Source organism: Aythya fuligula, chromosome 29 (assembly GCF_009819795.1).
Source record: "Aythya fuligula isolate bAytFul2 chromosome 29, bAytFul2.pri, whole genome shotgun sequence".
In the NCBI taxonomy this organism is placed as follows: Eukaryota; Metazoa; Chordata; class Aves; order Anseriformes; family Anatidae; genus Aythya; species Aythya fuligula.
The window spans coordinates 37706-52736 of NC_045587.1; the positions used below are offsets into that span (position 1 = coordinate 37706).

The following is a 15031-nucleotide window of genomic DNA, read 5'->3' on the forward strand; positions in this document are numbered from 1 at the left end:
TTAGGTGTGTTTTGGGAATTGTGTAAGCCATGCTACAATTTGGCATGAGCCACAGTGCCTGCCTGCCATAGGGCTTTGGAGTGGAAGATCAAAATAGAGATAAATATAAGCAGGGAAACAACCACAATGGATGAAAGGTGAAAAAAAGACTAGTCTAACACAGGGAGACTGTTACCGTGCCACAGAAGTACAAGACTTCTTAGTCATTGAGTACTACCCTTTGGTAGACACGGTTGTATCTTTGTTAATTTTCTTCTGCATTATAGGGTGTGTTTCTGGGTAGGGTCAATGTTTGGCAAATTGAAGATGAAAATCTGTAAACCACGCCAAGCTGATGAAGACAGTAACTGTCTCCTCCTTCACGCCCATGCAAACCCAGCCCACCTCCAGAAACAGATAAAAGAGAGCATCTGCTGCCCTCCAGTCAGAGGGACTTACTTCCCTTCTCTTTGCACTCACCTCCTCGCAGCCCAACCCCATCGATCGTTCTTCTCTTTTTGACTTTGACCCCACTTGGAAGAAGCAGCCATGTCTCGGCAGTCTGTCTGCAGAAGCTTTGGAGGAGGGAGTAGAAGGGGCTACAGCTCTTGCTCTGCCATCGGTGGTGGCTTTGGAGGAGGTGGCGGCAGAAGCAGGAGCAGCTACAGCTCCTTCTCTATGTCCAGGGGATATGGAGGTGGTGGACGTTGTGGAGGGTTTGGCAGCAGGAGCCTCCACAACATGGGTGGCAGCGGAAGGATTGCCATGGGAGGATGCTACGGTGGCGGAGGCTATGGAGGCAGAATGGGCGGCTTCGGTGGAGGCTATGGAGGAGGACTAGGCAGCTACGGAGGAGGAATGGGCGGCTTCGGAGGAATGGGTGGTGGAGGAATGGGCGGTGGTGGAATGGGCGGTGGAGGAATGGGCGGCTTTGGTGGAGGCATGGGTGGTTATGGTGGAGGCATGGGTGGTGGAGGAATGGGCGGCTTTGGTGGCCCAGGCTTCGGCATGCACGGCTTCGGTGGCCCTGGCAGAGGTGGCCCCGGCATCCAGCCGGTGCAGGTCGACTCGAGTCTCCTGCAGCCGGTCCACGTTGAGATTGACCCCCAGATCCAGCAGGTCAAAAACCAGGAGAAGGAGCAGATCAAGACTCTTAACAATCAGTTTGCTTCCTTCATTGACAAGGTGAGAGGGTGGGATTGTGACTAGTAAGGGTCAGCGTTTGGAGGACCTGTCAAGTTCTGCAGAAATTTTCTCCTTTATGAGCTAAGCATCAGTAGGCTGAGAAGCTTGGGAAGAGCCTTGCTCTTAAGTACTGCTAGGGAAAAGATGAGAATCTCTCTTCCACATGAGATCAAAGCTATATCTTCAGGGCTTACTCCAGCCTGTTGCACCAGGTTCAGCTAATAGGTTATTCCTGCAAACAGGCTAAACGCCTCCAAACGTTTTCTGGTTTCATGCACAAAATTTCACTTCTGCACCTTTCCCTTTCCAAATACCCTTCAGTTTATGTATTCACTAATGTTTTTTTGTTTTTTTTTTTCCTCTCTCTCTCTCTCTTTTTTTTTTTTTTTTTTTTCCCCAAGTATCCAGGGTTTTAGTTTAGACTAGAAATCTCAACTTTCTAGGCTACCTGCCGTGGGAGAGTATTGCAGCTGGTGCTACACTTTAAAGCTCCTTTGATTTGAATATGACTTAGAACTTTCCTCCCTTTCTTGACCTCGCAATGTTGTCAACAACAGAGCTTCTAAACAAAATGCTAGCTACCTCTTGTGTCATCATGCCAAGAAGAACTGGTGCCCTTTTCACAAGGTGGACGGGGTGTCCTGTCTGCTGCTGTTGCTTCATGTCTGACGGTGGATGCTCCATGTGTTGGCTTTCAGGTGCGCTTCCTGGAGCAGCAGAACAAGGTGCTCTCCACCAAGTGGGAGCTGCTGCAGCAGCAAGGGCCCTCGGGGCCGAGGAAGAACCTGGATGTCCTCTTTGAGAATTACATCCAGAACCTGAAGAGGCAGCTGGACTCGATCCTGGCACAGAGGGGGCAGCTGGAATCAGAGCTGCAGAACATGCAGCAGTACGTTGAGGATTACAAAACCAAGTAAGTGCAGTGCTGAAGTAACACAGAAAGCAGCTCGAGCAGCTGACAGTGATGGTAATCTTTATTTCACAGGTCACCTTTCTTTACATGTGTACATTTTATAGCAATTATGGACAAAGTTTGGTCAATTTAAATATTTATTCTGTTTGTATGTGTGTGTGTATGTGTTTGTTTTGTTTAGCATTGCCTTAGGCAGGAAAATTCAGGAAACTCAGCTTATATTTTTACTCTCCATAGGTATGAGGAAGAGATCAACAGGCGCACAGCAGCCGAGAATGAGTTTGTGGTGCTCAAGAAGGTGAGTCACAGGCACTAGAAAATGATTGATTGAATATCAGGCTTTGTCTGTGCTTTAAGGGGTTTCTCTCTTGGATGGGAAAACCAACGGAGATTGTAGGATCCGAGGGCGGCTCCTGGAAGCCTCTTGCTTTTTCCTGCACGGCTGAATAGCTCTGTCACAGCTGTTACCTTCAGCACCGACCAACTTCTGTGGTCTTGAAGGATTTCCAAGAGGAAATGAAAGCACTCTCTGTGATCTGTCCTGCAGGATGTGGACACTGCCTACATGACCAAGGTGGAGCTGGAAGCCAAGGTGGGAGCTCTGACCGACGAGATCAACTTCCTGAGGTGCATCTACGAGGAGGTAAGAGCCTGCCCGAGCTGCAGCGAGGTGCGGGGGGAGTCCAGGCACCGAGGGCAGGCGAGGTGCCCGTGGGGCTGCGGTCCGGAGAGTCGCTGGGGCTGCCGGAATGGCTGCTCTGCGCTGCCCTCCTCTCCTGGCACGCTGAGGCTGACTCCTGTGCTTGGTTGCAGGAGCTGGCTCAGATGCAGACAATCAGCCGCGACCTGTCTGTGGTGGTGTCCATGGACAACAACCGCCACCTGGACCTGGACAGCATCATCGAGGAGGTCAGGCGCCAGTACGAGCAGATCGCTCAGAGCAGCAGAGCAGAAGCTGAGGCTTGGTACCAGAGCCAGGTGAGCTGGGAAGCACTTGAGGGAGCTGGGGTGGTGGTTTGAGTTTGCAGATGAACTGTGACAAAGTGAGAGATGTCTTTAAGCTAACGGTGCTGGAGGAAGTCTCAAAAGGAAGGGTGTTGCAGCTGAGGGGTCTGGCTCCCTCTTCACAAGTCCAGAATCTTACTCTGGCATTCTGTCTCAATAAACAACATCCATTATTTAGAAACTACCAGGACAAAGTATCTTTACAGAAACCAAAGGACACTTGTTTGTCTAACTAAGATCTTTCTCCAAATTCAGAAATGTAGGAGACAATGATAATTGTATCTTAGAACCATCTTAGAACATAGAGCTGGGCATCTACCTTTTAGGGACCACTGTGTTGGGTGCTCTTAGCAGCACATGAGCTAGGGAAGTTGAGAATCTTGTCTAGGCATTAGGAACGTTTCACTGAAGGGTTGTTTGTCTCGTTACCATCAGTACGAACAGCTGCAGAGCACTGCTGGAATGCACGGGGACAGCCTGCGCAACACCAAGATTGAGATCCAGGAGCTGACCAGGAACATCCAGAGGCTGCGGGCTGAAATTGAGAATGTGAAGAAGCAGGTAGGGGTTATTTGGTGTCTCACTGGATACCAGCTGTATCACAAACCCAGTTGTGTGGGGCAAAAACATTTTCTTCAACTACTGCTGTTGCCTTCATGGTGTTGACTTTTTTTCCTCTGCTTGAGGCTTGGGGGTCGATGCAGGTGACAAAATGTGACCTGAGAATATGCTCTTCTTCTTGCTCAGAACCAGCAGCTGCAGGCAGCTATTGCTGAGGCCGAGGAGCGTGGTGAGATGGCTCTGAAGGATGCCAGGTTGAAACTGGAGGAGCTGGAAAGTGCCCTGAGCAAAGACAAGGAAGAGCTGGCTCGCCTGTTGAAGGAGTACCAGGAGCTGCTGAACATCAAGATTGCCCTGGATGTGGAGATTGCCATGTACAGGAAGCTGCTGGAGGGAGAGGAGAACAGGTAAAACATTCCACCTCTGATTCCAGGGCGATGTTGCAACCTGGGCTGGACCCCATGAGATTTGACATCACAGTGTAAGCTCAAAGCAGCTTTTCGGATTACAATGGGTAGATACATCTATTTGTACATTACATTTAAGGTTCTTAGGATTGTCAATTGACAATCCTGGTGATATAAACAATATTTTGTTCTAACACATACAGATTTCATAATGAACCTGAAGTTTGGAAGAACCTCATTGCAAAGAGGGATTATCACTATCTTCCCTCCCTAAATATTTTAGTGTTAGTGGGGTTCCCTATATAGTTGAAAAAAAAAAAAAAAAAAAAAAAAAAAGCAGGTACACCTATGGTTACATAATGTAAATTAACTTCTCAGAATATAAGATATCTCTTTTGTTAGGCTACTAAAATATACTATTTCCTTTTTCAGGCTTTGCAACGACGGCATGTCCAACGTGAATGTCTGTAAGTATCCTCAGTTGTTTCCTTGTGGAATCACAGTGGGCTGTGTATTTTGGAGAAGCAATATGCCACGGCCCCATGCATAACCTGTGCTTCTCTTCCAGCTGTGGTAGGCAGGACCACCATCTCCGGAGGCCGAGGAGGCATGGGAGGAGGCTTCGGAGGCAGCGGCATGGGAGGAGGCTTCGGCGGCAGCAGCATGGGAGGAGGCTTTGGCGGCAGCGGCATGGGAGGAGGCTTCGGCGGCAGCGGCATGGGAGGAGGAATGGGAGGAGGAGTATGTGGAGTAGGAGGAGGCTTTGGAGGTGGAAGCTCTGGAGGCAGCTGTGGCATGGGAGGAGGAATGTACAGCGGAGGCTTCTCTTCTGGAAGTGGAAGGATGTGCGCGTCTGGAGGTGGCAACTTCAGCTCCGGTGGGGGATCCTCCTCCGTCCGCAGATGTGTCACAACCACCTCCGTCAAGTCTTCAGGAGTAAGGTTCTGAGCCCTGAAGGCAGATCGAGAAACAAAAGAAGCTTCTCCTCCCCTCTCCTGGCAGCAGCCCAGCCTCCTTAAATCCGACTCCGGTATCCCGCAAGGAAACGAACTGTGTCCCTCTCGGTCCACCACCTACCCGCTGGGCCTCCGGGCTCCTTCACAGGAAGGGAGCCTCGTGGCCGTGCCACGCTGTTCACTAGCCCCATGCCCAGCGATGAATAACTGAGCAAAGAAAAGTCTCTCGTGTGGATACCCAGCGCGGAGAGCTGATTTAAAGGAGGGAAATGCTCTGCCTTTCTTGCTGCCTTGTACATTTCTCGCTGCCTTGTGGCAAATGTGTATAAAAACACTCTCTGTGCCTATTCCGTCAGGTTGCTTCCTAGATGGCCGTATCCCTGGGGTGCTTCTGCATGCAGTACATCCTGCTGCTTCCATTCACTTGTGCTGCGGGGCATGGCAGGCAGGGGCAAGTGGACTCCTCCCTTGGCAGAGCCGGGGAGCAAGCAGCCTCTCTGCAGGCGACCAGAGGGACAAATTGTCCCGGGGCGAAGCACCTGGGCAGCTTTAGGTGCCCGGTGTCTCCTGCTAGACGCAGGAGCACTCTTGAGCCGTGGCTTCGGGCTCCACTTGCCCTTGCTCCATGGTACCTGCTGACACCTCCTGCCCGCGTGGACACTTTGCAAAGAAAACCAAGCTTGCTTTTCTGCGCTAGGCCCGCTGTGACATGGAACCAGATGTACTGTGCCCCCTCCTTTCCTTTCTGTGTGTGATATGTCCTTGGGATGTTGCCATTCTCAATAAATTGCAGAGAACATTCACGGTGTTTGCTCGTCACTGCTTTAGAAGTCTCTCCTCCGTAGGATTGCCTCTGGGGAAGCGATGTGGTGGGAACCTGGGTTGTGCTCAGCACGTCATGGCTGTGCCATGAGGGCCTGGCGCGTGTCCAGGCATGGGGGACTCTGCCCCGCACTGTTACGGCCTCACCTTGAGCACCGGGTGTGGGTGTCGCAGGATGAGAGGGCCTCAAAACTATCAGGGAGCCTCCAAAGGAGGGTGACAAAGATGGTGAAGGTTCTTGAGGGAAGGACATGTGAGGAATGGCCAAGGTCTCTGGGTATGTTTGGCCCAGAGCAGTGCAGGCTGAGGTGACACCTCCTCTTCTCCAGACTAAACAACCCCAGCTCCCTCAGCAGCTCCCCCTACAGCTTGTGTTCCAGACCATTTTTATGGCTCTCTTCCAACTCAGGATATGCCATAACTCTTGATATCTCGATAAAAGACTCATGACTTTTTTTTTGAAAACATGAGCCCACACATAGGATGTTCTGATCAAATGTTATGCAGGCAGACAGCTCAGACAGAAACATTTTTCTAGTATTCACGACTCAGCCATGGTAACAACCAAGGGATTTGAAGGACTGTCTCACAGCATCCCCTTCGTATCTCCCCATACACCAGTAGGCCACCGTGTTAGGTGAGGAGGGTGGCAGTGGTCCTGAGGGGGGAGGCCACCTCTCCAGCTGCCTGGGATGGTGGATATGGACGCTGGCCAAGCAGCTGGCCTGAGGCCTACAAGGCGGCGGTGGCCAGGTGGGCTGCACAGCTTGGAGGCCTGAGGGCACCAAGGGATGATCTGTGCTGACTTGTGGCCATCACGTCCTCACCGGCCATCTGAAAAGTCAGACAAGTCTCTCGGTGCCTCGTCTCTGCATTGAGAATGAGTGGGAGAGATTTGGTGTGGTGCGAGGGGGAGGCCGGGGAGCAGGAGGTGGGCAGAATGCTGATGTGTTTGATCTGCGCTGTGCTGCAGTGCCTCCACCGCAAGAAGAGATCAAAGAGTCAGAAACCGCTCTCAGTAGTGGTTTGGGAGTCCCACAACAACCCCTGTGAGCGACCAGTGTCCCTGTAGCAGGTCAGCAGGTGCCGACTTTGGGAGAGGGCCACTGGAGGCAACGGGGAATGGTTAGAGGGGTCTTGGAAGAGGGCCTTGTGCTCCCTGTGGGGAGCAGCAGAGCAGCGGTAGAGCTGGCAAAGGTGGCCTTGTTTGGCACCCAAGGCAGAGGATGGAACGGCAACGCCTGTGAGGAGCTGAGCCTCTGCCAAGAGCATTTTGGGTTTGGCCTGGGGCAGAGTCAACTGCTTTGGTGCTTAATTGGAGCGCTCGGTTTCCTTTCAGCCTTAGCACCTGAACGCAGCGTTGTGGGCATTGCTGTGAGGAGTGATGGTGGCATCCTTGTCGATGCCACCGCTCGAGTTTCATGCCAGAATCTCTTTACTGTGCATGGGCTGAAGGTGCAGCCTGGCACTGCATCTTTTTTTTTTTTTCTGCAGAGTTTATGTTTTGCCTAGTGTTGATGATTTTGCTGCATATAACTTCTTGTGTAAGAGATCAGAAGGGATTGCTGGAGCCCAAGCTGCCTATCGAGTTTCACCTGGAGGAGGCTGATGCGACTCCAGGTCTGGAATAATCTACACATCTTGTCTGGAGATGTCAGAGTGACTCAATCTGGGCGTCTTATCTGTATGTGCCGAATGTGGTCAGCATCCAGGCATTTGGCTGACTTGACAGATTTTGCCCCTGGTTGTGGAGTCGCCATGTGGGATGTTACAAGCACCTCGTGCTGCCTACTGAGAAAAGCGTCTCCCGTGTGTGTGGTAATCTGGAGGAAGGTCATGAGGAGATATGACCTGTTTTTTCCTGACAGAAAATTAAGCTACCTTACGTTTCTCTGGAACTGCACCCAATGGACAGGAGTAATGGATTGCAGCATGAGGTGGAGTGTTTATTTATCTGTCCTGGATTAATGACCAAGGAATTAGATCCTTGTTTTGAAAGAGGTGTCCCTTCTCTGCTGTGTGGATGGCTGCCAATTCTACAGCAGCAGCTTTTGGCTGAGCCAAGCTGCAGCCATCTGGGTAGCCCTTGGCCAAGTGTTCCTTGAGTCCCTCAAGGGTAACGTTCTCCATGCTCCTATGCCCTGTTGCATGAAGAGGCTGTGGAGCCAAGCATCCTCCATCTCGGTGGCATTTAGTGGCTTTTATGGTTTGGATTCCTTTAGCTATTCCGTGAGACAGTTTTCCTAGGGCTTTCAAGTGCCTGTGGCTAATGGCTAATACCTACTGATATTTTCAAACAATGCTTCACTGTGCAAGTCTTATGGGATATCATGGATGTAAATTTAATACTTAGATCTTTTGAATAACCTTAAATTCATGTTCATTATTATTTTAAATCTTTTGAAGGTTCATAATGTTTATTTTCTCTTCTCATTTTTAGATTACTTGTGCTGGCTACATACAAGAGGAAACGTAAAAATTTAGTGCTTTATTTCACACATTAGCTGAAATGCATATTTGATTTCATATTTCCAGGCTGATAATGCCTACGGAATGCTTTTTAAATGGCATTTACACAACTCTGCCTCCTTGTAACCAGCACCTGTAATCTAGGTTCTTCAGGATACTGTGCATCAGTATCATTTTATATTTTATGCCCTAATCTGGGTCTTTGTGCATAATGAGTTTAAATTTCTTTCACATGCAATTCTGTAATTGGCATCTTTATTTCAAAGACATCCTACAGAATAAATTTCTTACCTTTCCCAATGAAAAAAAATAAAAATAAGAGTATATACTATGCCTTAGAAGTTGAAGTAGTTCCATTTCTTAACATTTTTCCACTTGAGTTGTCTCATCTTTGTATATAACCAGGTAAAGAAGAGGTCAGCATTCCTCTAAGCAGCAGGAACCCCTGTCTCAAATTATTCGTCTGTCTTTTCTCTTCTGTGGTGCTTGTCTCTGTCCCCAGTCATCATCGCTGCAGCAGCTGCTGAAGTTTCCCTCTGTTCTTCCCCAGGCAATCATTCCCCATCGCTGCCCGAAGAGCGCGGGGAAGGAGCGTGGCGATTCACACTGTGTTCTTCTCTCTGCTCCAGCCTTGTCCCAGTTGGTTTTAACAGATCTGAGGAGATACGGTTGGAGGGAATTTAATCCGCAGGGAGAAGACACTCCCATCCAAAGTGACACCACGCACACTCCAAAGAGGTGTAATTCCTTCCTAGCAGGAGAATATGCTGAGTCTCTTCAAACTTTGGTGCCACGAATTCCCATTGAAGATTGGGAAACTTCTAAAATGCCAAAGGCAATTTCACATATAAAAAGGAGATTTAGGGTGTGTTTAAGGAATTGTGAAAGCTATATTATAGGTTGTATTTCATCAAAAGTTCTCCTTTCAGTGAAGCTTTGATTGGAAAGATCTATATCTGGAATTGTTCGGAGCCATTAAAGAAGGTTGGGAATCCAATGAGGGGCTGCAGAAAAGTGCATTATCGTGCAAGGTGGTTTCCAACATGTCATAAAATTATGAGAGGCCACTTAGTCACTGAGACCTGTTTCGATGTTCTTGTGCTTTTATTCACTTCTATATTGCAGGGTGTGTTTCTAGGCAGGCCCAAATATGGTAAAGCTACACTGAGAAGCTGTCAACAACACCATGCTGATGAAAATAATAAATTGGTTTCCACCTTCACACCCAAGCCGCTCCAGCCCACCTCCAGAAGCGGATAAAAGGGAGTGTCTGGAGCCGTGGAGCCAGAGAAGACTGCGCACACTTCTCTCTGCATTCATTCCTCAGCTGCACAGCTCTGTTGGTCTATCTGCTCATCTTGACTTTGACCCCACTTGGAAGAAGCAGCCATGTCTCGGCAGTCTGTCTGCAGAAGCTTTGGAGGAGGGAGTAGAAGGGGCTACAGCTCTTGCTCTGCCATCGGTGGTGGCTTTGGAGGAGGCAGCAGCAGGAACAGAATCAGCTACAGCTCATATTCCTCATCCAGGGGATATGGAGGTGGTGGACAGTGTGGAGGGTTTGGCAGCAGAAGCCTCCATAACATGGGTGGCAGCAGAAGAATTGCCATAGGTGGATGCTACGGTGGTGGAGCCTATGGAGGCAGAATGGGCGGCTTCGGTGGAGGCTACGGAGGAGGAATGGGTGGCTTCGGTGGAGGAATGAGTTGTGGAGGAATGGGTGGCTTTGGTGGAGGAATGGGTGGTGGTGGAATGGGTGGTGGAGGAATGGGTGGCTTTGGTGGAGGAATGGGTGGTGGAGGAATGGGTGGTGGAGGAATGGGCGGCTTTGGTGGAGGAATGGGCGGCTTTGGTGGAGGCATGGGTGGTGGAGGAATGGGCGGCTTTGGTGGTCCCGGCTTCCCTGGAGGCATCCAGCCGGTGCAGGTCGACTCGAGTCTCCTGCGGCCAGTCCACGTTGAGATTGACCCCCAGATCCAGCAGGTCAAAAACCAGGAGAAGGAGCAGATCAAGACTCTTAATAATCAGTTTGCTTCCTTCATTGACAAGGTGAGAACTTAGGACCAATTTTGTGTGGACTTGGGCTTTTTAAACAACTTTCCCATGGTGTGGAAAGGGAATTTTTTTCTTACCATCAAGTTTGATGGTACGTTTGATAGCACTTGATAAAGTTGCAAGAATGATGCCATTGCAGCAAGTTGTAATTAAGGTCTTATTAAGTAATACTGAACAATAGACAAGGTTTTCATGCTAATGGAAGATTAAAGACAGTGTCATCAGGACATTCTGTAGATTCTCTTGTCCAGTAATTTCTTCAGCTTAATTTATAGTGATTCAGGGTAAAGTCATCATAGTATACTTAGCTGTTCTAAGAGTTCTCATTACTGTAATTCAATTTGATGAAGCTTTTTTTTCAAGGAGCTCATCCTTTTAACATATGAGTGTTAAATACCATTCAAGTGAATTTGGATTAATATAATTACAAATAGAAACCAATGACAGAATCACTTAGAGAATATATCAGCAGTTAGATGAATCAGTAATTGCTTCCTTGACTTCACAATTGCTGAGATGACAGTAATGTCCAAACCCGATGTTTCGGAGAGAGTGCAACTTATTTTCCAATTGGCAACAACTATTCAAGCAAAAGTGAAAACTTCAGAAAGGCCCACAACTTAAAAATGCATGTGAAATATCAGGCATTAGCAGCTCGGAGCTTTGAGTTGGCCACAGTTGATTTGGGAAATGATTCTGTTGGCCTCCCAAAGAAGCGGGAGGTTGAAGAGTGTGCTGCCCTCCAGGGTGCATAACTCACACAAGCCTCCGTGGGCTTTCAGGTGCGCTTCCTGGAGCAGCAGAACAAGGTGCTCTCCACCAAGTGGGAGCTGCTGCAGCAGCAAGGGCCCTCGGGGCCGAGGAAGAACCTGGATGTCCTCTTTGAGAACTACATCCAGAACCTGAGGAGGAGACTCGAGTCTCTAGTGGGACAGAGGGGAGAGCTGGAGTCGGAACTGCAGAACATGCGGCAATACGTTGAGGAGTACAAAACCAAGTAAGTGCCGAGACAGAGCGAGGAGGAAGGAAGCAGCAAGGCAGGAGAGCAGGGCCAGCCTGCGAGTGCCTGCTGTGCCTTCCCTCTGCTCGGGAGCTCTCCAAAGGGGGCCGGAGGCTTCTGCACAAGGCCAGGGGTTCTGCTGCTCGAGCACTGCAGGAGCCTCATCTTGTCCATCACCTTCCACAGGTACGAAGAAGAAATCAACAGGCGCACGGCTGCTGAGAACGAGTTTGTGGTGCTGAAGAAGGTGAGTGCCAGAGGCAGGAGGAGGGCGGTGAGCTGGAGGCAGGAGGCTGTAGGGAGGCAGCACTCGGACGGGCAGCTGCCTGCAGCAGGCCCTGGCTGCTGGCAGCCCCTGAGTGATGGGGAGAGGCCGGTGCCCATCTGCGTGATCTGTCCTGCAGGATGTGGACTGTGCCTACATGACCAAGGTGGAGCTGGAAGCCAAGGTGGGAGCTCTGACCGACGAGATCAACTTCCTGAGGTGCATCTACGAGGAGGTAAGAGCCTGCCCGAGCTGCAGCGAGGTGCGGGGGGAGTCCAGGCACCGAGGGCAGGCGAGGTGCCCGTGGGGCTGCGGTCCGGAGAGTCGCTGGGGCTGCCGGAATGGCTGCTCTGCGCTGCCCTCCTCTCCTGGCACGCTGAGGCTGACTCCTGTGCTTGGTTGCAGGAGCTGGCTCAGATGCAGACAATCAGCCGCGACCTGTCTGTGGTGGTGTCCATGGACAACAACCGCCACCTGGACCTGGACAGCATCATCGAGGAGGTCAGGCGCCAGTACGAGCAGATCGCTCAGAACAGCCGGGCTGAAGCTGAGGCTTGGTACCAGAGCCGGGTGAGTTGGCAAGAGCCAAGGGCAGCTGGGGCAGTGTCTGCCCGTCCATGGAGCACAGGGGATGGCTGAGTGCTTGTGAGGTTGTCTCATCGATGGGTTGTTTGTCTCGGTGTCATCAGTATGAAGAGCTGCAGAGCACAGCTGGCAGGCATGGGGACAGCCTGCGCAACACCAAGATTGAGATCCAGGAGCTGACCAGGAACATCCAGAGGCTGCGGGCAGAAATTGAGAATGTGAAGAAGCAGGTAGGGGTTATTTGGTGTCTCACTGGATACCAGCTGGATCACAAATGTTATTGTGTGGGGCAAAAACATTTTCTTCAAGCACTCTAGCTGAACTGACTTCATGATATTGCGTTTTTCCTCGACCCCTCTGCTTGAGGCTTGGGGGTCGATGCAGGTGACAAAATGTGACCTGAGAATTTGTTCTTCTTCTTGCTCAGAACCAGCAGCTGCAGGCAGCTATTGCTGAGGCTGAGGAGCGTGGTGAGATGGCTCTGAAGGATGCCAGGACAAAACTGGAGGAGCTGGAATGTGCCCTGAGCAAAGACAAGGAGGAGCTGGCTCGCCTGTTGAAGGAGTACCAGGAGCTGCTGAACATCAAGATTGCCCTGGATGTGGAGATTGCCATGTACAGGAAGCTGCTGGAGGGAGAGGAGAACAGGTACCATTCTTTATTTGTGTCTATTTGACTAAACCATTCTTGATAGACTATTCTGTGTGTGGATTGGGTCTTGTCCTAACCCACTGGAGATTAAAGTCATATTTTAAACATGCTTTAATTCTTAGCCCTACTCAGAAATGTTTTGCATCTTTCTTATAAGAGGTGGCTTTGGTGTTGCTTATTTGTGTTAAGAAATAATTGGGAAATCAGAAAGAATTTGGAAAATACATACAGTAAATAAAAAAGGAAAATCTCAGCTGAAAAAGCTTGCACTTCCAGTAAGACTAACTGGTACTGTTTTCATTTTCAGGCTTTGCAACGACGGCATGTCCAACGTGAATGTCTGTAAGTATCCTCAGTTGTTTCCTTGTGGAATCACAGTGGGCTGTGTATTTTGGAGAAGCAATGTGCCACGGCCCCATGCATAACCTGTGCTTCTCTTCCAGCTGTGGTAGGCAGGACCACCATCTCCGGAGGCCGAGGAGGCATGGGAGGAGGCTTCGGAGGCAGCGGCATGGGAGGAGGCTTCGGCGGCAGCGGCATGGGAGGAGGCTTTGGCGGCAGCGGCATGGGAGGAGGCTTCGGCGGCAGCGGCATGGGAGGAGGAATGGGAGGAGGAGTATGTGGAGTAGGAGGAGGCTTTGGAGGTGGAAGCTCTGGAGGCAGCTGTGGCATGGGAGGAGGAATGTACAGCGGAGGCTTCTCTTCTGGAAGTGGAAGGATGTGCGCGTCTGGAGGTGGCAACTTCAGCTCCGGTGGGGGATCCTCCTCCGTCCGCAGATGTGTCACAACCACCTCCGTCAAGTCTTCAGGAGTAAGGTTCTGAGCCCTGAAGGCAGATCGAGAAACAAAAGAAGCTTCTCCTCCCCTCTCCTGGCAGCAGCCCAGCCTCCTTAAATCCGACTCCGGTATCCCGCAAGGAAACGAACTGTGTCCCTCTCGGTCCACCACCTACCCGCTGGGCCTCCGGGCTCCTTCACAGGAAGGGAGCCTCGTGGCCGTGCCACGCTGTTCACTAGCCCCATGCCCAGCGATGAATAACTGAGCAAAGAAAAGTCTCTCGTGTGGATACCCAGCGCGGAGAGCTGATTTAAAGGAGGGAAATGCTCTGCCTTTCTTGCTGCCTTGTACATTTCTCGCTGCCTTGTGGCAAATGTGTATAAAAACACTCTCTGTGCCTATTCCGTCAGGTTGCTTCCTAGATGGCCGTATCCCTGGGGTGCTTCTGCATGCAGTACATCCTGCTGCTTCCATTCACTTGTGCTGTGGGGCATGGCAGGCAGGGGCAAGTGGACTCCTCCCTTGGCAGAGCCGGGGAGCAAGCAGCCTCTCTGCAGGCGACCAGAGGGACAAATTGTCCCGGGGCGAAGCACCTGGGCAGCTTTAGGTGCCCGGTGTCTCCTGCTAGACGCAGGAGCACTCTCGAGCCGTGGCTTCGGGCTCCACTTGCCCTTGCTCCATGGTACCTGCTGACATCTCCTGCCCGCGTGGACACTTTGCAAAGAAAACCAAGCTTGCTTTTCTGCGCTAGGCCCGCTGTGACATGGAACCAGATGTACTGTGCCCCCTCCTTTCCTTTCTGTGTGTGATATGTCCTTGGGATGTTGCCATTCTCAATAAATTGCAGAGAACATTCATGGTGTTTGCTCGTCACTGCTTTAGAAGTCTCTTTTCCCTAGGAGAAGAGGAGGAGGCCAAGGGAAGGCCTCATGGCGGCCTGCAGCTCCCTCATGAGGGGAGTGGAGGGGCAGGCTCTGAGCTCTGCTCTCTGAGGACAGTGACAGGATCCGAGGGAACGGCATGGAGCTGGGACAGGGTAGGGTCAGGCTGGGTGTGAGGGAAATGTTCTGCACCCAGAGGTGGCTGGGCACTGGGATGGGCTCCCCAGGGATGGCACCGAGCTGCAGGAGTTCAGGAAGTGTTTGGAGAACCCTCTCCGATGTAGGGTCTGATGTTTGGGTGCTCTTGTGTGGAACCAGGAGTTAGAGTAATTTATCCTCATGGTTGTTTTCCTGCTTGGGATATTCTCTGCTATCTCTGGATATATGTTGATAAAAGCTTATTGACTTTTATCAGTTGTAGCATTGCCTGAAAATGGAAGTCCACAGCTACAGTGGAGCAGGTTTTGGAAGCTCAGTTCAGAAACTGTGCAGTAAATGGGAGCAGGCAGGAGCACTGCTCCTT

General features: G+C 50.7%; 2 protein-coding genes across 3 annotated transcripts; both read left to right on the plus strand.

The window, feature by feature from the left end:
- Nucleotides 1–528: 528 nt before the first annotated feature.
- Nucleotides 529–5052, plus strand: LOC116499889 (keratin, type II cytoskeletal 6C-like). Of its 2 annotated transcripts, none has more exons than XM_032204739.1 (9): nt 529–1164; nt 1863–2077; nt 2315–2375; nt 2625–2720; nt 2891–3055; nt 3518–3649; nt 3836–4050; nt 4483–4517; nt 4697–5052. In XM_032204739.1, the coding sequence occupies exons 1-9, from the start codon at nt 529–531 to the stop codon at nt 4996–4998; spliced, it is 1857 nt and encodes a 618-aa protein (XP_032060630.1). In that variant the 3' UTR covers nt 4999–5052. The 2 variants fall into 2 exon arrangements, with proteins under 2 accessions (XP_032060630.1, XP_032060629.1); XM_032204738.1 differs by having other exon boundaries at nt 3518–3643; nt 3830–4050; nt 4619–5052.
- Nucleotides 5053–9686: 4634 nt separating this feature from the next.
- Nucleotides 9687–13727, plus strand: LOC116499894 (keratin, type II cytoskeletal 6C-like). Its single transcript, XM_032204746.1, has 11 exons — nt 9687–10074; nt 10153–10343; nt 11132–11346; nt 11536–11596; nt 11754–11849; nt 12020–12184; nt 12304–12435; nt 12633–12847; nt 13158–13192; nt 13294–13404; nt 13495–13727. Exons 1-11 carry the CDS (start codon nt 9687–9689, stop codon nt 13671–13673), a joined length of 1788 nt encoding a protein of 595 aa, XP_032060637.1. The 3' UTR covers nt 13674–13727.
- The last annotated feature ends 1304 nt before the right edge of the window (nt 13728–15031 follow it).